General features: G+C 38.5%; 2 protein-coding genes across 6 annotated transcripts in view; both read left to right on the top strand.

Annotated features, from left to right (window-relative positions):
• The window catches only part of LOC139952462 (uncharacterized), a 34,822-nt gene extending 15,983 nt beyond the window's left edge, over positions 1–18,839 (top strand). For 2 of the 3 annotated variants that reach the window (XM_071951597.1, XM_071951599.1), the window contains 31 exons: positions 367–576; positions 929–1,112; positions 1,462–1,533; positions 2,084–2,104; positions 2,448–2,504; positions 2,860–2,958; positions 3,210–3,254; positions 4,128–4,181; positions 4,393–4,437; positions 4,973–5,038; positions 5,549–5,623; positions 5,904–5,957; positions 6,323–6,412; positions 7,099–7,140; positions 8,880–8,933; positions 9,561–9,614; positions 9,820–9,873; positions 10,186–10,239; positions 10,362–10,415; positions 10,748–10,801; positions 11,258–11,311; positions 11,539–11,646; positions 12,007–12,105; positions 12,351–12,458; positions 12,974–13,045; positions 13,301–13,414; positions 13,887–14,033; positions 14,529–14,583; positions 14,680–14,871; positions 15,567–15,644; positions 16,058–18,839. In XM_071951597.1, coding sequence (XP_071807698.1) covers positions 367–576; positions 929–1,112; positions 1,462–1,533; positions 2,084–2,104; positions 2,448–2,504; positions 2,860–2,958; positions 3,210–3,254; positions 4,128–4,181; positions 4,393–4,437; positions 4,973–5,038; positions 5,549–5,623; positions 5,904–5,957; positions 6,323–6,412; positions 7,099–7,140; positions 8,880–8,933; positions 9,561–9,614; positions 9,820–9,873; positions 10,186–10,239; positions 10,362–10,415; positions 10,748–10,801; positions 11,258–11,311; positions 11,539–11,646; positions 12,007–12,105; positions 12,351–12,458; positions 12,974–13,045; positions 13,301–13,414; positions 13,887–14,033; positions 14,529–14,583; positions 14,680–14,871; positions 15,567–15,644; positions 16,058–16,263 — 2,671 coding nt within the window. In that variant the 3' untranslated portion in view covers positions 16,264–18,839. Of the gene's footprint in view, positions 1–366; positions 577–928; positions 1,113–1,461; positions 1,534–2,083; positions 2,105–2,447; positions 2,505–2,859; positions 2,959–3,209; positions 3,255–4,127; positions 4,182–4,392; positions 4,438–4,972; positions 5,039–5,548; positions 5,624–5,903; positions 5,958–6,322; positions 6,413–6,929; positions 6,969–7,098; positions 7,141–8,879; positions 8,934–9,560; positions 9,615–9,819; positions 9,874–10,185; positions 10,240–10,361; positions 10,416–10,747; positions 10,802–11,257; positions 11,312–11,538; positions 11,647–12,006; positions 12,106–12,350; positions 12,459–12,973; positions 13,046–13,300; positions 13,415–13,886; positions 14,034–14,528; positions 14,584–14,679; positions 14,872–15,566; positions 15,645–16,057 lie in introns of all 3 variants that reach the window. The other variant, XM_071951598.1, reaches the window with a different exon arrangement.
• A 1,355-nt stretch (positions 18,840–20,194) lies between these two features.
• The window catches only part of LOC139952167 (protein phosphatase EYA1-like), a 168,041-nt gene continuing 166,755 nt past the window's right edge, over positions 20,195–21,480 (top strand). Inside the window, exon 1 of one of the 3 annotated variants that reach the window (XM_071951175.1) lies at positions 20,195–20,328. The gene's annotated coding sequence lies outside the window, so the exon portion shown is untranslated. Of the gene's footprint in view, positions 20,337–21,480 lie in introns of all 3 variants that reach the window. The other 2 variants (XM_071951176.1, XM_071951177.1) reach the window with 2 other exon arrangements.

Here is a 21,480-nt window from a genome sequence, read left to right as displayed (position 1 = left end):
GTGTTGTGATGTTTGTAACAAATGACTGTTTCAGTTAATATCCAGTCATGAACCGATGGCTAATTTGACCGTTTTAGATCATTGAACTTTGAAGACTGTCTATACCATTTTTTTTGTCCTTCGTTGACATTTTCAAGCAGGTCCTTATCTTTTTGTAGTAGGTGCGGCCTCCATACTTTCATGTAGTTCAAGTGTGGTTTTACTAAGGGTTTGTATAGCTTTCCCATGATTATTTTATCCCTGTATTGGATGTGAGAGTTTGCAGAAGTAACACCCTAGATCTTTTCACATTTTTAGGAGTGTTGTAGCTTCACTGATCATACACAAGTTTCCTCATGAGTTGATGATTATTTCTTTTTCTCTCAGTGCGTTATTCCCGGATGGCATCCCTGATGAGTTCTCCTTTGTCTCAACCTTCAAGATGAGTCCAGCAGCTCGGGAGGAAGATTGGCTCTTGTGGCAGATCCGAGATCGAGCCAAGGTCCCCCAGTTGGCTTTCAGACTCAATGGAGAGCAGAAAGCGCTTCAGATCGTCTACGTTGACACAGAGAGGCAGCTTCAGAGCGTCAGCTTCAGGTCAGCCTTGGGTGTAATGCCTGTGTGTCTGGCTTGACAATTTAAACATAATTTGCTTCTCTGCCTCCAGATGTATAAATGAATGTTTAGAGTGTTTTGAAGTATTTGAGAAAGATTGATATGAATACATGATGGCCACTTCCTTGATTTGGCACTGGGATTTGGCACTGGGATACTTTGGGTGGAAGTGGCGGAAGGTTTGCTGGGTAAATTCCATTGAAATAGTTATGAATCCTCAAAAATCCCCAACATGTTTTTGATGAACTTTGGAATGATTGCAAATCTGAAGTAAACTTGTTAAAAAAAAATGCATCTAAAATTAAAACATAATTTCTCATGAATTTGATTACAGGGATGTTGAAGCGCTGTTTGACGGTGACTGGCACAAGCTTCACATTATCATGCTGCGCGATCGTGTGACAGTGTTTGTCGATTGTAAGATTGTCTCATCCACCTTGATCACCCCTCGTGGCGTTGTTGACTACACCGGGAAAATCAGCATTGGCAGAACACTTCAGGATGATCAACCTGTACCGGTAAGATGCAACTAGCCAACTTTCTTGGTCTAACCATCTGGGAGTAACTTATCTTGTGTAGCTTAGCTCTAGCGCCTTTCTTAAACCTTGGCTTGGGCTCTGGCTCCAGGCTCCATTGACTGATGTTCAAACAAATGCGTGCAATTACAAATGTATAGGCCTGAATGCCGAGCTGCGTGTCCACTGCATACGCAGTGTGCGATGCCCAAGCTGGAGACGGAGCCCAAGCAGGGCTTGAGAAAGACCCCAGGTAATGAAACCATAGATCAACTTAATAACTAAAATCAATCTGTGCTCATGTTTTTTTTTTATTATTCTATATCTCAATTGCCTTCTCTCTTTGCCACAGTTTGAGCTTCAGTGGATGATAATACACTGTGACCCCTCACGACCAGAACGAGATAACTGTGATGAACTACCGGTAAGAACAGTCATTCATCCTAGTCAACCCTTGATGCGAAGTAACTGTCAATAACTAAATCTCCATGTTTTGTTCAGTTTTGTTGTCAACCGATTGTACTTTACATGGGATCAGGTACACAACTAATCAGAGTCCAACATCTCGGCCCTTCTAAAGCAAAGTGACGTAATTTAAATAAATGACATTTTGAGAACAGCAAGTATAGAGAATCTGTTTTGCCATAAAGGCAGAATGAAAGTGTCAAAGAGGCTGAGATATGACATGGTATATTCACACACCATACATAGTATGACTTTGGAACTTTGAAACTTTTGCCATTAAAGGGCAGTGCTTGTATGTTGAGCTACTGGTTGATGTTGAATCTTTTTTGGAGTAACAACGGATCTCTGTGAAACACTGAAGGGGTTTTCCACCCCTCAAATTGCAGAAAAAATGCCAACTTCTGAGAAAAATTTACCAAGGTTTAATAATTCTTAAGTTGACTGTTTAGAGAACTTACAATGATGCCTTCAAACTTGAGTAATTTTCGGTCTTTTTGTTTTGTTTGCAGCTACCACCAGTGGGTCCGCCGGTAAGCTACGTGTTTTTATGATTATATAACTCTATGCATTGATACATTCTAAGTAGAGTATGCAAAGAAAGTAGGAGAATTTTCTTTTTTCCTTTTTTTTTATTACAGTTTTTAAAAAAAGTTGTTATTTGCCTGGTCTTAATCTTGCAAAACTGCTTTAATTTAAGCAGAACATAGGCCTATTTCTGCTAAGCAAAGATGAGCAGGAAACCTGTCATAGATGGTACATCTGACATGACTATTTTTCGTTTGGTTTACAAGATACATTTTGCCGGTGAAAATAACTTTAAAGGAACAGTTTCATTTTTTTAAAGTTTACAGTTTTTGTGACTTCCATTTACAGACAGGGCAGTGTGAACAAGTTTGTCCTGCAGGACCTATTGGACCAGAGGGCCCAGCGGTAAGCTCAAACTGTTTTCACTTTTTTACTTTTACGTTATTGTTCTCTTGACTATTCTTTTTCCCAGATATCTTTGTTAATCTCTTGTCATACTTCAACTTGTTGGTCAGTTTGTTCTTAATCGGTGATCTGGCGTTTTCTTTAGATGGTCTTCCCATAAAGGGAACTCGATAAAGTCCCACAAGGGGATATAAAAACCAAGCTGGCAACTAGCAGTCAATTTCTCTCATTTCACCTCTATTATTATTAATTGCACAGAAGAAGGAGAAGTACGCATTAATTCTTGCTCTTAATTGCATGTAAACATTCTTTTGAACTGTCTAATTTGTATTTATCATGTCTAATTTGAACGCAGGGTGCACCTGGACGTCCAGGGCAGACTGGAGCACCGGGGGCACCAGGTGCCCAGGGGCAACAAGGCAGGGATGGACTACCAGGTTCAATCGGATTCAGGGTAGGTACACGCCCTCAACGCCCTGATGTGGGCATGTTGCTTTTATTTCTCTCCCATTCAACCAAATCAAGATGGGATGTCTGGTGCCTTGCTACAGTGTGAAACTTTTAACTATCATCGTCATTGTGTACACAGGAAACCAGACGAGATGTGCGTTGCACCAATCACAAGAAAGGACTCATTTGCATATGTAAATATCTTTGTGAATATGTAAATATTTATTTAAATATGTTTAAATTTTGTCTTGACAGGGGGAGCCTGGCACATCTGGCCCACCAGGACAGCCAGGCCCAAGGGTAAGTCATTTCCGGATGCTTTCTTTATTTTCATTTCATCAAGTTTCATTTCCTTAATTCTTGTTATGAAGCTAAAGTCTTTCAGAAAAGCTTAATCCCTATACTAGCCAAGAACCCACTGGAGAGAAAACAAGAAAAGAAGTTTCAGTTTTAGATTTGGGAGGAAAACCCCAGAGAATTATTCCAGGGAAAACCTATGCAGTCAGGTAGGGACTGAAAACCCAACCCATATAGTGCCCCAGGCGTGATTCAAACCGGGGTCCAACAGAAGGAAGGCCAGGAAAGATATCTCTACACCAATCCTTTGGCTCATGCTCTTCTGAAATACCTGTAGCGCTGAAGCATCTGCTTGAAGTCAAACAGGGCCCAATTTCATAGAGCTGCTAAGCACCAAAATTTGCTTAGCATGAAATTTCTTCCTTGATAAAAACAGGATTACCAACCAAATTTCCACGTAATTATCAGGATAACCAAACAACAGCCGAATACCAGTAACAAGCAATATGCAACAAATGGAAATTTGGTTGGTAATCCTGTTTTTATTACGGAAGAAATTTCATGCTAAGCAAATTTTCGTGCTTAGCAGCTCTATGAAATTGGGCCCAGAACACAAAAAACCCTGCAAGAATAGGTAGAGACAGAAATCTGTGCTGTCTTAAATTTTTGAGGAGGCAAATTTACTTGTTCAGCTCACTTGTAGTAAAAATGATTAGAGGCACACCCTGGTTTGTCAAATGAATTATTTTGTGGTTTTCTATGATCGCCCGGATTTTACACATCCAGTTTTGAAGTAGATTTATTATGTTTATATTTTTGCCATAGTTGGGGAATTAGGAGAAAATTAAAAGTCAACGTTTCTTTTTTTAATAACAGGGTGATCCAGGACCAATGGGTATAGATGGTATCAATGGAGAGCGCGGTGAAAAGGTAAGACACTGATTTCAGAATTTATTTACTTTGTTTGCATTTGTGGCGGAATGAAAAACCACCAATATCTTTTTAGTGTAAGAACAAGGTGGTCCTACTTTGCTTTCCATTATAATGTGGTGATCGTGTAATGAAATTATCCGAGCACGACAGCTTCAGCCTCTTGTATTTCTTTTATGTAATCCACTATTTCTTGTTTGCTTTGTTTCAGGGTGAACCAGGTTTTAGTGGTCAGACTGGACCGGAAGGACCCCAGGTAAGGTTTCTTGGTGATCAGTAATATTTTGTAATGTGGATTTATTTCTTGGCTTGATTGTTCCTACTCTCAGCAACATTTAACAGTGAGTTTGAAAACCATTCGCCGACACTGGTCGTGTTATGGTTGAGCAACTGAACACACAGCTAATTGTGAACTTTTATCCACTGTGTTTATAATATCCACTGTGTTTATAGTCTATACAATTTCCTCTTGACATCATATTGTAGCAAAATGTGTTTGTTTTTGAAAACCTTGCGGATGATATTGAATGGTCAGACAGTAGGAGGGTTGACTGTGTATTGTTTGTAGATGCATTCACCTCACAATATCATATTGCAGGCTGGCAAGTTTTCTCATTCAAAACCACGGTGGACGATATTGAATAGTCAGACAGTAAGAGGGTTAACTGTGTACTGTGTGCAGCAGGACGGTTAAACCAACAAGCATTTCTTGCTAAACCGTGCAGCTATCATTCAGAATGTTTTGCCTGTTTGTAGTACTGGTTTGAAGATGTTTCTTTGTTACTTTACAGGGTCAAACAGGATTCCCGGGTGAGCCTGGCCCCCGAGGACCTGCTGGGGACTTCACCAACATTGAGGTATATATGCATTACAGAGGGGAGTCAGGGCACTAGTCCACCCTTGGCACAGTTGCATGGCTCTGCTTACTGTAAGCAAAGAATTGCTGCTTAAGGAAGCAGGAAATTCTGCGCTTACGTCAAGCGTATTTCACAGAAGGGAAGGGAAGTTTTGCATGTGTGCGTTGCTAGGCATTGGTCGCTTACACAGCAAGCACAGAAATTCAGTGCTTACCATGTAAGCGAAGACTGGCGATCGCAAACACAGAATTCGGCGATAGGCAGAGCCACGAAATTGAGCCCTGATCCTCATTATTTTGCCAACAGACCACTGTTGGTCACTGCTAAAGGACTGAATGCATGTGACACTAGGAATTCAAACAGCCCCTGACTGATGTCAAACAAAGACCTCTAATTGGCTAATAGCAGTGCACAGCCTCGGCAATGGCAGTATATGTAACATGGCTATTTCTTCAAAGTTCCCTAACTGTTGTGTCAATTAACGTTTTGCCTTTTTGTTTCTTGGCACAGGATCTTGTGAAGGAACTTGGCCTACTGAAGGGTGAGCAGGGATCACCGGGTCTGCCTGGCTTGAATGGAGTTCCGGTAAGCTGCCAATTAACATAGGGCTAGAGTTCCCTAAGACTCTTGGGTGTCGACAAAGATACAAGACTAATCTTATCCTTTTGATATCACAGGAACCACATTTGTGGATTACTAAACATAAAGACAAAGATGAAACTTCATTAGGTTCATTCAGTTTACATCAGAACCAATCCTCCAGAGAAAAACTTCTATCTGAAAAACAGGCAAAGTTGAGAAATTAGCATTTCAAGATCTCCAAATAACCACTGCTTATTCTGAATTTGTCTCTCTTTGTTCTCAGGGTGAAAACGGTGTACGCGGACCACGTGGAGGTAGAGGCCAACAGGGAGCACCTGTAAGCATTCTTCCCATTTAGTCATTCTACCAGCGCTTTATAAGATTTATTATTATTCTTAGATAAACTGAAGCCCTTTTCTTATCCCCGTGGATTACAGCCTTCGGGGGGCCCCGGGACTTTTTTGACCCCACTGTTACCCTGGCGCACTTTCACACTGTCCCCGCCTAGGTCCCTATTCCAGGTTTCAAGAATACATTTGGGTTTTACTGCCTACCCTAACTCCAAGGTTGTGCCCATTTACTGGGGCAAACCGTGGGTAAAGTAATCATAGTTTGAAAAGGACAGCCGTTTTAGTTTCAAAAGCATACAACAGCAGCAAGGTATATCAATAAACCTCGCTGGTTGTGTATTTTTATGTTCAGGGTCTTGACGGTAAGGATGGAGCTTCAGGAATTCAAGGAGTACAGGGACCTGCTGGACCTCAAGGACCACCAGGCCCACCTGGTAGACCGGTAGGACATTATTTTCCATCAAATTCACACAGTTCCTGAAAGCAAGACATGACTTCTAACACTTTGTTTTGAACAAGTCAGAACTAAAGTTTGAAAATGTTGTTTAATGAGTTTTTACTTGGGAAGAAAGAAAAGGGGCACTAGTGACAAACAGTGCATTTGACTTGGTATGTTGGGCGGTAATCTGCTACTAAGGTGACTAACCTTCAAAAAATATTCCATTAACTGTTTATGCATTTACCATGTTGTACCATTATTGCAGGCTGGCAAAGTGCATTAATGATCTGACACCAAAGTGAACGATGAATGGTCAGACAGTTGGAGGGTTGACTGTGGACTGTAAATGCATTCTCAACATGATAACATATTAAAGGATGTCATAGTGCATCTACCAAAACCCACGATGGATTATATTAAATGGTCAAATAGTAGGAGGGTTAAATACAGAATCCTTACTTTGCATACCCCAATGGAGCTTTCATTGTATCTAACTTGATTATTTCTTATGTTCAATTAGGGCAAAGCAGAGGATTCATCTTCCTCATCATCTCTTGTGGTAAATATTCCACGTTTGACGTTGTTCTAATCCCACGTAACAAATGTTCTTGTTTTTTCTCCTTTTTCTTCTTTCCAATTCCCTTCCTGCAAACCCACAACTCGTGCTGGTTGTCATTGTCTGTTTATAGGGGACTGAATCAGAATTCTCACAAGGGCCGACAGAGATTGTGGTCAGTATGATTGGTAGTCAGTGTGATCGACCTCACTTTTGACCCTTGACACGGGGTCATCTCAGAGAATGACCATTTTCACTTTTCATTTTTCACATCATGATCATTGCACATTTCCATCACCTCATAGATGTTTTTCTTCTGATTTCTTCTCCTGCTATTCTTAGTACAAACTTTTTTAGAGATATATTTAGAGTTTTGGCACAGTTTAAGATTTGGTTTGTAAGTAAAAACATACACTATACACAAAACCTCAATGGTTTTTACAAAATGTATTTTAATCTATTCCAGAAATGAACATTCCATACACTTATTATGCAAATTATTATTATAACAGTTTAAAAAGAACTCATTGAAAAAATAAAATTCCTACTTAAAAAAATGTGAACATAATTTGTTTTGGTGAACGTTGTGATATGTATTGTTTGTTGACAGAACTTGCCAAATAACCTCTTCAGCTTCACTGCACTGTTATTTTTTTCCCCAAAGTATGTGCCGACTGGTCCATTAAGCCCCACCCACTCTGGGGGATCATCCAATGAGGAGCCCCACTTGAACTTTCTCATCCACATAATTGCTTTGATTGGTCAATATGCCAAGTGGGCGGGGCTCAATGGAGCCAGTGTTTTCCCCATCAACCCTTTGCCATGTCTGCTTCATTACTTTAAATTGATGTTGCTTTCCTTTGTTGTGAGTTTTTATTTTTGTTTTTATTTACCACTAACAATACACATCCCAAGTTTAATGCCTGCATCACTTTGCCCATTTTTTAAAACCACAGCTTAGGCTTTCACTCTATCTTAGGCACCATCTTCCCATTAAAGGCAGTGGATACTATTGGTAATTGTCAAATACCAGTCTTCTCGCTTGGTGTATCTCAACATATGCATAAAATAACAAACCTGTGAAAAATTGAGCTCGATCGTTCATCAAAATTGCGAGAGAATAATGAAAGAAGAAAACACCCTTGTCACATGAAGTTGTGTGCATTTAGATGGTTGATTTCGAGACCTCAAGTTCTAATGTAAATCTGAGGTTTCGAAAATAAATTCGTGGAAAATAACTTCTTTCTCGAAAACTATGTCACTTCAGAGGGAGCCGTTTCTCACAATGTTTTAGAACTATCAACCTCTCCCCATTACTCATTACCATGTAAGGTTTTATGCTAATAATTATTTTGAGTAATAACCAATAGTGTCCACTGCCTTTAAAAAATCAAAAAGCGTCTGTTATGCGAAATTACTGGATGAGCCTAAGGTCAAAGCTGTGGTTTCAAAAAGGGCTAAAAAAGAGTCACTATCCACATCCCATCACCCACCCACCATCTTTGCCATTTTTATAATTTGTTTGATCCTTGAAATGTAACTTAGAATAAAAGAGAAAACACATCACTGAGTAGTTTTTGTAGATGTAATCCTTTATCCACTAAAGTGGATTAGTCTTCTGTCTAATCCCTTAGTATTTTTCTGAGACGTAGCACCATCAGCAGAAGCACCCTCACACTTATTTTGCTACTATGACTTGACATCTTAAATATTTTTTTGTGGAGGAAAGATCACAAATTTCTCTTAAATTGACGTTTTATTTAAGTTGTATTTTCAGCGTATTGTTCACTTGTATTTGTTTCAAAGTTGGAACAATTATCCTACATATTCCGCCCTCCCACAAACTTTATTCATTTCCGTATCAATTGTTCCATTCACATAAAGAATAACTTTTATTTTATTATTCATATTCAGGGGCCACCTGGGCCACCCGGACCCCCAGGCCCACGGGGAGTTCAAGGAATACAGGTAAAGAGTTTACATTCCCGTTTTAGACAACCAGAGCCCAATTTCATATAGCATATAAGTAGAAAATTTAGCTAAGCAAGTTATTTTTTTTTGCTAAGCAAAAGTAAGCATGTTACCAGTCAGTATACATTACAAGGTGTTTTGGCTGGTACATGTTTCTGCTTAGCAAAATTTGTCTTTGCTTGTGCCTTGTAAAATTGGCCCCTGCGTAGATTGTCATTTGGTTAGAGACTTGTTTATCCACTTTGGTAAGGACTCTATCTATTGGGAAATCAGTGCATCACAAAACTGAACTAGAAGGCACTAGCTGCAGATACTGGTAAATTGTAGTAGTTTTATCATAAAATCTCATGAGTAAAAGGCACTAGATTTGATCTATTCAACTGCGCAGTTAGCGCCAATAACAGGATGGATAGGAAACAAGAAGAAATGCTAAGTTTTAGATGTTGGAGGTAAATCCCCAATAGGGAAAAACCCACACATCAGATAGGGACTGAAAACTCAATTCGCATCCGAAATGGGCCTTGAACCACGGTCCACAACAGAGGTGAAAGGCATGGAATGAAAACCACTGAAACAACCTCATCCCCAAATTGATAAATTCTGAAAAAAAATTATTTTGTGCAGGGAGAGACCGGACCTAGAGGGGATCCTGGAAGACCAGGACAAACTGGTGATAAGGTATGTATGATCATGAAAACAAGGTTGAAATAAGTTACAAGCGGTGGAAAGCTACCCTTGCCATTCAAAGATGAGGCTGTACAACTCACTACTTTCAGTGACAAACTTGCTCACTTGTGACATGAAGATTTAAAATGCAACCTTATGCACTCTCTTTCGTTGTTTTTTTGTTGATTTGTTGATTTTTTCTTTTTTTTCTTCACAGGGTGACGAGGGTCTCCAAGGATCTCTTGGGAAGACCGGTGAAACAGGAAAAATGGTGAGAGGAGAAAAAAAATAGTATTGCAATCCTCAGCTGATTATCTTATGTTTTGGTTTCTCATTAACTACCAAACGGTCTTTGTTTACATTTTACGCGCCCTCTGGCGTGCCTCGTGTTTTGCATAAATTCTTTTCACAACTTTTATGTTAAAGGTCATATAAACCAAAGGCAATCTGTCTCATGATGTAACAGATATTTCAGATTCAAGCTCACCGGCAGGCAGAAAGTTAATGTTTGGCATTCCCGCGACATCAGACGGCATTTTGAGCCCACATGATCACTTGTTTGTTTTCTCATTTTTGCTTGCAGGGAGTCCAGGGTGTTCAAGGAGTTCCAGGCCCACGAGGTGACAAAGGAGAGAGGGTAAGTAGATTCATCATTTACAGGGTTGATTTATGACATGCCGCACTCGTAAGAATTCAGTATTAAAGATTATGTAACTTGTATGACTCTCAGTAACATCTGTTGTCATTTCTTACACACAGGGAATTCAAGGCCTCATTGGTATTCAAGGACCTACTGGTATTGTTGGACCTAGGGTGAGTATTTCAAGCTATTATCCCAGAGAAAAGAAATTGTTTTGAAGGAGTGCTGAGTTTTGGAGAAAAAAAAAATTACAATTTATATTTTTAGATTTAGTTCCCTGGATCTTGAATTTGTGAAATAATGGGGGTTTCAGGAACATCCAAGAGAAAGAAAGAGACTTATTTTCAAGAAGGTCTCCGACCTTCCAAAGAAAGTTATTTTGAAGAAGTGCTTGGTTTTGAATGTTTTTTTTCTTCTGACCACAAAGCCTAGATGCTGTTATGTCATTCAGTTTGCAGGATCTTGAGTCAAGTTGTTTTAATCTGATCTTGTTTTTTGTATTTAGGGAAACGATGGCCCACGAGGTTCCCCAGGCCCTCCTGGTATTGCAGGAGCCAAGGTAAGCTAATTTTCATTAATCCATGGATTGTAACTTATTTATATAAAATAATTGTGCATTGAACAAATAAAAGGTCCAGCACTGTCACATTACTTAGGAGGTCGCAGGTGCAAGCTGCAGTAATTATTTTCTGTGTTCAACCCAAAATTATAAAATACTTACTATGTTAGGCGTTGATTTCACAAAGAGTTAGGACTCGTCTTATCTCGAGTTATGACGAGTAACTCGTCCTAACTTAGGATTAATCTTAAGGTCTGCATGCTACAGTGCATGGTTGGGACTCGTCTTAAGTCCTAAGATTAGTCTTAAGTTAGGAAGAGTTTTGTGAAATCGGCGGCAGGTTTACATGACAGGAACGATATGTTGCTAGTTGTAAAGCATCAATTCAAACTTGGGATGTATTTATTTGATTTCTCAACCATTAAGACTAATATTTTGCTACTTTGTTTATTTCAGGGTTCTCTTGGTAACACAGGATCCCCTGGTCTTCCAGGAATGAAAGGAGAAAAGGTTTGTACCTAATACTGGATGGATTCCTTCCGATAAAAAAAGGAAGCAGAAAATAATTAACCACTTTAGATGGGCGAGCAAACTTTTTAACTGAGATACACAAGGCTTTGGATAAAAATCTTCACGAGCTTGAATGTTTGAGTGGTTTTTAAAGGCAGAGCAATGGTGTTTAATGTTATCATAAATATTAACAAAAACTAATTGGTTTTTGATCTGTGTTTGTTTAGGGAAGCGCAGGTCTTGCAGGCTCACGAGGAACAGATGGTACCGATGGTCAAAGGGGAGCTAAAGGTGACGATGGAGAACGAGGCTCACCGGGTCCTCTTGGACACATGGTAAGACACACTGCCCTTTGGAGTTGAAAGGCTGCCAAGTTTACGAAGAAATAAAGGAAGTTCAGATTAAAAAAAAACCATCAATTGTACTTTGCGGCAGGTCTAATGATTAAGATCAAGATAATATCCCATATGCATTTCCTGATGCGCATGATCGGTGCGCAAAGGTTTCTGGGTGAAATCGGATCATGGCGCGCTGATTTTAAAGCAAGCAAAATACATGTAAACTGCAGCATTGCATCCATCTTGTCAGCACAGTTTATTCTTCAACACTACTCAGTTTCCCAAGGGACATTTCGGTATATTTTTAAAAGGGCACTTCTTGGATAATGATTTTTTCACTTTTTTGTCATTCTATAGGGACCACCTGGACCGATTGGTGACCCTGGACCAGAGGGTGAAGTAGGAGACCCTGGTAGGAAAGGAGATTCCGGCCTTCAAGGACCCAGAGGAGTTCCAGTGAGTACAACTTTTTATTTATTTGTTTGTTTATTTTTATATTTTTAGGTTAACAATAATTTGAGTGTACAACAAAAAGAAACCAGAATGTCTGTACCCTTGGAATTTTGCTCCTTCTTTCTTGTCCTTTCTTTTCAGGGGGGTTGGAGCTCTGCGAACCCCCACAACAGTCACTTGGCACTAAGGGGAGACCAAAATTTAATTTGTACCAATGCAAATGAATGTTTTCTTTATCCCATTACTAGGGTTTACAAGGTCCTAAAGGACAGATTGGTGTGTTTGGACCTGAAGGCCCCAAAGGAGAGAGAGGTCAACCCGGTATACAAGGCATCAAGGGACAAGTTGGACCTAAGGTATGGACTCTTATATTCACACACCCCTTCAGCCCATAAAGCCAAGGGGTTACAGATTGAATAAGTAAATGGAGAACAAATAGTAACATTTCTCCAGAAGACGATCAGAGCATACTGATCGAAACGTCGAGTTGAAACCAACGGTTCTTTTCAGAACCACCCCAACTCATTAGAGATAGTCATTATATGGTGTTACCGCAAACCTTTCTATATCGTATTTCCACCATGCAAAGTTTTAAATCCTACTTAACAAGTAACATACTATTCCTTTAACCTCATGATGTCCAAGATCCAGACTAAGACCTCCCCATCAAGACCTCGCCAGCGAAGGAAAAAAGCACACGCAGCAGGGCAAGCATGAAAGTTACTTTTAAGTTTGGGGGTCCCTTTTTCCAGTTTCATATGTTTTTGACAACATGAAATTAAGGACTTGAGAGGAGAACCCGAGACCTTTTAGCCATACAACAATACAACACTGCCTCTGTGACATTTTTTGTTGGATTTGTACTTCACAGGGTAAGATTGGTAGCGCCGGTGTCATTGGTCCGCCAGGCTTGAAGGGATCCATGGGTATTGCAGGACCCCCGGTAAGTCTGAATATATTTTAATCACTTTTAGGTTTTATCTTTTTAGTTTAACCAACTTTTGTCCTTTTAATTCAATTTTAGTCTTTTTAAATACTGTTGTGTAATTTTTATAATTGAATAATAAACCTAACAATTTTGGTACTACAGCTTTAGCTGATAGACAATCAATCTTTATCATGAAGGAAGAATCTCTTTATGACTTGACCGACTTCTGTATTTTCTCCGTTATCATCTATTTGATTTGTTTTATTGCAGGGCTCACGAGGTGAAGAGGGACAGAAGGGAGACAAGGGATCTGCTGGTGAGAGAGGAAACACAGGACGGCATGGGGAGTCTGGTAAAACAGGGCCAGTAGGTCCTCCTGGACTGGTGAGAATATACATTTAAAAAAAATAGTAGTGTCTAGAGATGGGCCTGAAGTGCTCATCATGGGTTTTTCAGTTTTGTACTACAGGGTTCACAGTACAATTTGATTGAATGTAAAATAGACCTTATGCAGGGGTCATTTTACTAGGGCGTCCTCGCCTCAAAGTGATGTTGTTCATTGGCCAATCGTCTCCAAGTGAGGTTGCATCGTGCAAACAAATCAGCACGTTTCTATTGTTTTATTATCGGTTTACCTCTAGATGGCAGCTGGCTGACATAAGTGCATAAGGTCCATTGTTCGAGCACATTTTGAAGCTTGTGGTAATCTGCTGCGGTTGTTGGCTGTGGCTGTTGCTTTGGCTATGGCTGTGTTTGTTGCTGCGGCTGTTCTTGCCTCTGTTACTATGGCAATCCAGCCAAAGCCACTAATTCAGACTCATATTTACCGTGGTACTTATGGTTGTTTTCATTCAAGGATGGATTAAAAGGCTCTCGTGGTGACCCTGGTCAAGCAGGTCCTAGAGGTCCAACCGGTCTTAGAGGAGCAACAGGTACAGATGGAAGTAAGGGTGAAGCCGGGATCAGAGGTTACCCTGGATCTACAGGGGAACCAGGTCAGCCGGTAAGTACAATCTGTAGTTTTGTTTCTGGTTCAAAAATAGTGAATGCAATGGCCTGAAATGTCAACCCTGGCAGAGTCTTTCTCAATACACAAATACAGGTGTAACAGAAGCAGTCAAATGCTAATAAATGAAATGAGTGAGGGGTAGAAAGCACAGAAAAAAAACAGGGATGAATAATGAAGAGGTTGACAAGGTGGGGGGGGGGAGGTTGGAGGGGTTAACCTCTTGAATATAGTTCTTGTTTCACCTTCAATATTCATCCCTGGAGGGACAGGACTGGTTTAACCACAAGACATAATCGAAGGTCTGAAGAGGGGGAAAAGGTTATTAATTAGTGATGAGACGGACTAAAAAGGGGGCCAGCTATGGAAATGCCTCTTGAGTGTAGTTCTTCTTTCCACCTTCTTTTATGCTTATCCCTTGCTTGTTCAGGGTTTGTTTCGTGATCACTTGTTAGTACTTAATCAAGCTTTTGTATTCATTCACTTCTGCAGGGTCGTACACCATCAGATGACGATATTGCCAAAATAGTGGAAAGAGTACTGCAGAGTAAGTACAGAGGTTTTTTATGGGCATAAATCGTGAGTTTTATTAAAATGATGAGTCAATCACTTTGTGTTTTATCCCATCCTTTATTATGAACAGGTCAGATGCAAAATATAGCGTCCCGTATGACCGGCCCACCAGGTCCTCCTGGTTTAGCGCTCCGTGGAAGCCCAGGTCTACGAGGAAACCAAGGCCCGTCAGGTGCCCCAGGAAATAAGGGTCTTCCTGGAGAGCCAGGCCTTCAAGGATTCCGTGGAGAACGTGGTGATACGGGACCCGATGGACCAAGAGGTAGGATAGTTTTAAAAAAAGGTTTAAACATTTTTTTAATTTTTTAAATTTTATTGCCGGAAGGCCACTTCAAGATGAGGGCTACACATAACTGATGTGGGCTTTCAACCCAAATAATAGTCACCCACTCTTAGGACTGAAACAGGGTTATCCCCTTTGCAGACCATAATGATGTAGGCATGGGTATCATCCATTAGGAGCCTTGCTGGTAGAATAGACTGCACTACCTCCCAAACATGTTATGAAGCAAGTGCTTTGCTCAAGGGAAAAAGTGTCACAACCAGGATTCAAACCCACACTCTGCTGCTGACAACACCAGAGCTTGGGTCCGGTGAGCTAAACCACTCGGCCATGACACTTCAGCTATAATTTGAAATCATATTCATATCAAAGTTGTTCGTATGTGGAACACCGGGCTTGTAATATCCACTGAATCAGCAGGCCTACGTTCAGTAATTTAAGCATTGGTCGAATAGCCTCAATAGCAAGTCCAGTTTTTTCAAGCACATATTTGAAGGCAGAGATGTCAGGAGTGGGAATTGAACCCACACTCTGCTGGTCATAAACACCAGAGCTTGAGTCCAGTTTTGACCACTCGGCAACTACACAGTTAAGGATGTTTTAAGTAAATCATTTTTGCACTATTTCTGTCACGGATAGATTCTCATATTTTTTGCTGTTCTGTGTTTTTTAAGGTACAAGAGGACCTCGTGGTGACAAAGGAAACAAGGGACTTGGTCACAGAGGCTATCCAGGACACATGGGCTTACCAGGTAAAAGAATTCTTTCTAAAAGAACTCTTAGTTCTACATCTCTCTAAAACCAGTACTTTTCAGAACCAACACTTCTCAAACAGATTTACACATGGTGCTTTCGCAGCCCTCTCCTATATATACTCCCACCAAGTTTCAAGTCCTACTTAATATCTCTCTAATTGTCCTTGAGCTAGGAGGAGCTTTGTTTGACCCAAGAAGATGGTCACATATTAATATATATTTGGTCAGTGGAAAGATGGATTGGAAGTTAATTACCTGGCATTTATTTATGGTTCTGTTTATGTTGTGCAAATGGAATTAAATCAAACAACGGAACTCTCCAACAGAACTGGTCGCAGTATAAATACAAGCAACCCCTTGAACATGCAGGGCCTAATTTTTCCTTTCTTTTCCAATGTTTTCTTTTGTAGGTTTACCAGGAGAGCCTGGAATCGCTAGGGACGGTAAAGATGGCGCTCCAGGCCCTCGTGGTCCTGGTGGTGTCCGAGGTACAAGAGGTCCTGCTGGTCCGCAGGGTGCAGCTGGCTACTGCGAATATTGTAACTATCCTGGAGCCCAGCCTTTGGTTAACCCTTACCCATATCAGACATATGTCGATCTCAACAACAAAGGCTAGAACGACAAAAACAATTTTTTTTTCTTATTCTTATTTCATCTAAAGTACGCAGCTTTGTGATGGTAAGTTTAAACGGATTTTTAGTAGTGCGTTGAAACTTGCCAGATGTGTTACTTTAGTGAGAAATTGATTATTCAGTTTATGCTACTTTTGCTGAGTTGTAGACTACCAAATATTCTTGTAATACCCAGTACACAAGTATCACACCCTTTTAACTATTTTGTCAGACTTGTATATAAAAATCTTGATTTTTGTCTCTTTTTTTTCATGTTGTTGTAAATTTCCCCCAAACAAAATTTCTCAAAACTTTTTTTATTGCATAATGACATTACATATTCTTAACAAAACAACTCAATTTACCAATTAGATTTGGTTTTGGAAATAAAATTGATACACGTATCAGAAAACAACATTCACTGCTTTTTAAGATTTATGTGTGTAGCCTAGATGACCTGGCTTAACTTCTCGGATTTTACGGCCAATATTTTGATGGTGCTATTCCCAATAATTTCATCAACGTTTTTTCATAAATATTTGTGATACTCTTTAAAGTAATTTTCATTATTATTATATTTTCTTAGAATAACAATAGAGCATAGTTTTTAATATAAATTGATTATTGCTTTGTAGCCAAATGTAGCAGACATCTATCTACTTGAAGAAAAACAAAGTAAAATATTGCGCAGTAATTTAAAAAATGTTTGGTACCAATAAAAAAATTGTTATTACTTATGGCTTAAGATGGATATACATACAGCATGATAGAGCATTGAAAACATGAGACATAAATGTTATTTTGTTTGACCAATACATCATCCAGATAAGCATTGTAAACCCATTGCTTTCCAAATCATGTTTAAAACAAAATCTACATGCAACTCGGATTGGATTCGAACCTACGACACCCCCTTTCTAGCCATTGTTGCTTTACTGGCAAGAGTGTGCCTAGCTATGTTTTATATAGCACTTTAAAGGTGCAGTCAACAGCCGCAGTGGCAGAAACTGCCGGGCATTCCCCTTCTCTTTAATAAGTATACTGGGTTCTTTTACTAATGTACTTACGGCTTTATGTCCGATCCGAAGGACGAAGTATTGATGGTTGTCTTGCTGAAGGACAATTGTGCCACAACCCAGAAAGAAACTCAAACCCTTGCACAAGAATTTGAGTTTGGTGCTTTATACCACACAGCCATTCATCCTCAATGCTGTATTGTGCATATGATCATTTGTTCCACTTTTGCATGCATCTATTTAACAGGTCTGCGCTACTCCACTCTCTAAATAATGTGTGGCAAGTATATTCTTAACAATTGGATTTCAACAGCTTTCTTTGTTAGCATTGAGCGTATACAATAGTCACTGTAAATACACCATCTTATGATAAATTTCTTTTAGATAGAAATGCTTATTTTTAGTACTCCGTGTTCCAGTTTGTGATCAATATAAATCCATAAATAAATAAAAATGTCTGATGTGTTGGTATACTATGATAGCAGCTTATAAGTCGGTAGTACATCACTTTAATATTAACGTCTAACTAATAGAAATTGTGGGGTTTTCTTAGCACAATTTTATAAAACAATATTGAAAAAAAAAAAGGTATAAAAAATTTATAAACATCAACAAAACTAATCAAATGAACGAGGTTCGACATACATAATATTTCTTTAACTTCATGCCTTGCCTCATTTTGGCATTGGATAAATCGAGGGTGAACAAGCCTTAAAGGTGTTGTCTTATTTCCTTTCTCTCAAGTATTCAGCTAGTCAAACTAACACCTTTAACCTGCTTGAGGGCTTTGTGACTCGAAATGATTCAGACATTTGAAGCTTCTGAATGACTGGTACATGCCACTGAGTATTAGCAACCATGATTGTGTAGAGTTACAGTTCTAATATTGGTCAAAGGTTAAAATTTATGCAACGAATTATTTAGGGTTGGGCGATAAGATAGCACCGTTAAGCCTTGACAAATAGGATACAATACTTTTTGGGTGAAATGTTGAAACCACTCGTAAAAGTAGGGTCATAGATTGGTTAATACTCCAACAATTAATGACCATGAAAACTTACTTGGTGGCAAATTATCATTTGGAGAAAGGATTCCCTTGAAAAATATGGTTTGGATAATAAAAAAATAATAAAATTGTACCTAAGAAACGATTCTTGCATGAATCATTTGTCAGATTTCTAAGGGCTGGTGTCCCTTTTAGTGCAAATGCTACAGCTAGAGATGCGATTGGGTATCCGCTGTCAACTCACTGAGCGTGGATGGATTTTAAAATCTTGTGAAAATACTCCAACAATTTGTTGCTGTTTTTCTCAGAAAGTCAACATTGTATTGTAACTTTAAAAACAAAAATACCTCTAAATCATTTCGTTTGCAAAAACGAATCTATGACTCTACCTTTAAGTGGCATTAACTGAAAAGTTGTAATTGTTTGTTTAATTCTTGCTCAAAATAAAGTGTGATTCCTGTTCGTAAGTGTGATTCAGCTTGTCTGTACAAATCATAATAATATAAAAGCGTTGTGATTTTTTTTTTTTTTGATTTTTTTTTAATCAGTGCACAATAAATGCGTGATGATTGTACTTAAAGCAGTTATCGTACCACTGTGTGTTTATCTATTGTTAAGTGAGATTTCACAGGGATTGAGTTTGTGTGAAAACCAACAAGACTGCAGGGCTTTTAGCTTAAAATGTTTACTGGACCAGAATTTTTTTTTTTTTTCACAATATTGATAGTTTTAATTTGAAAAAAAACCTTCACTTTTATTTTCCGGGTTCTGTGGTCTTTAGATATTTTTAGCCTAATTAAACTTGAAAACTTTTGTTTTCCTAACACAATTATTTCCCCTTCTCTGATTATAAGTTCCTTCCTGTTCCACACTACTGATTTTGTTGTTGATCTAACACTAAATAAAAAAAAAGTACAAAGCAGGTTTAGACTTGTTAAGCAAAATTTCATAAAACCTGTAAGCATAAAAACTTGCTAAGCACAGAAAAATCTTGCTTAACAGAAACGGGTTACTAGCCAAAATTACATACATAAAGTTTACATCACTGCAACTGGGGTCCAACACATTTGCTAATCGTATATTTTCTGCAAATTTTTTTTTTTGAAACTGCAGAGTCTGCATATAGGGGTTACCAAAATGATTAAACCTCCCAAAACAAAATAAAAATAAAAAACAAAGTGTTTCAACAAATTTTATGAATAAACGAAACAACTGGACAGATGAGCATTGTTTCAAATAAATTTGCATTTTATTTCAAATGACAGTTTTATGCAAACAAAGTTGAGCATTATGTTTGTCTTTAGTTGGCAAGTCAGACAGCACAGCAAGTTTGAAAACTATATGTATTATTAAAACAGATTTATTTATTAGTTTGGGGTTTGGTGGGCGTTTTTAAATATTTTATTACTAACTTTTAAATTGGTTAAACACTTTGTTGAGTTGCTGAACATCTTTTATTACCTCACAATGAACCTACAATTACAAAACTAATTCCACAAAATCCTTAATGAACACCATTCTTAGGCAACAGTTTATCAAAAATAAACTTAAAAAAAAGACAAAATTACTTTAAATCTAAGAATGAACAAAACAAAACTTGGCTCCATAATATTCTTTATGAATACCAAAAGCAACAGTTTGTAAAAAATAAACTTTGAAAACTGACTTTTTATTTTGGTATTCCCAGACAAACATGTACGCATTTCCTTCAAAGTTTATAAGAATGGGCGTGTTTGTTGATTTCCAGAGGTCACAAACTTCGAAACAGGTGTCTCATTTGCATAACAAGACAAAAGGAGGTTGACCCCACGTGACCTTACACACCAGCCAATTATCCACAGTGGTCCCCGATTTTTATCGCGCTACTTCATCGAGGGTACAGGGAACCAGCGTAAATGTGCAAAAGTGTCAAAATTCAGCGTCAAAACAACGTGAGGTTGTCTGCACAAGCGGCGTTGAAAAATAAAGGGAATTTCACTTTTTTGGGTGTATCAGAAACAACGCAGAGGCTAGAGTGCTGGATTTCAACACAGGGTTGGAGTAGGGAGGTAGGTAGGTAGGTGTAGAGAATGGAATAGGTGTAAAACTACGGTATGCACGAGGTTTACCTGTAGTTCACGCAACTCAAATGTCGACATGGTCGCCGGCCCTGCGTGTCATTCTGGTCATGGTGGGCTCTATGCATTTCACATTTCACACATTTACGCACCATGTTCAGAACCCCAGAGCTGCACAGGAGCAGAAGGTTACATTAAAATTTAAGGACCAAATTTGATGGGGTAATACCCTTGCTATTCAGTTGCCGGTCCATTTTCTCACCTATGCAGTCTTGCTAAAAATAACGTGTGTTTGTGTTAATTAATTATACACAAATTATTTTATTTTTTCCTTCGTCATGTTCGTTGATGCAAGGAAGATTCTGGCTGCTAGTGCTAGGGGTAGGCCTAGATTCAAAACAAAACTTCAGGCAATTAACTATTAATATTTTCTTTAAATAAAAAATAATATTGGACACATTTTTATTAATTAATATATCAGCGACAGAGGGCTATCTATAATAGGTCTTAAAATTTGTTTCTAATTCTACATATAGTTATCGTACTAGGAGGTCCTGTTTTCGAGGTGTCCCTAAAATCGTGGCAAATCTTTTACCTCTCTGTGCGCGATGTAAACAGTCTCTAGATAAAAATTTTGTGGTTTTATTTGCCAAGCAAAGAGTCTCCTCTCCCATGACCAAAACTTAGAAACACGTAAGGCTCCACTGGTCATTTGCACTTGTAAATGCAAAAAGTTTGGTACTTAAGGCATTTCTACAAGGTACAAAACAAAAAATACCGAGTCTTAAAGAAGCCGTGTGCCTTATATCATTTTCTAATATTTTTGGAGATTTTTATTTTGTAACCCTTGTATCAATACTACTATTAATATTAAAATTTAAACATCAGATTGTTGATTCAATTATCACTGTTTATTTATACGCTTTATCATAAATATTAAGAAAAAAAATATTTAAAAAAAATAAATAAAAATCAGATTTGGAAGCCAGTAATTATTCACACTTTTTATATTGTTTATACTTTTTTATTTTTTGGAAGTTTCCATGGTAATTTTAAAAATTAATTATACAAAAATATTTTGAAAAAAATGAAGGCAACTGCTGGCTATACAGTCATACACAGAGTCTCAAAGAACACTTGTAG

The sequence above is a fragment of the Asterias amurensis genome, chromosome 20, assembly GCF_032118995.1.
Source record: "Asterias amurensis chromosome 20, ASM3211899v1".
NCBI classification, from domain to species: domain Eukaryota; kingdom Metazoa; phylum Echinodermata; class Asteroidea; order Forcipulatida; family Asteriidae; genus Asterias; species Asterias amurensis.
This window is presented reverse-complemented; position numbering and strand designations above follow the sequence as displayed.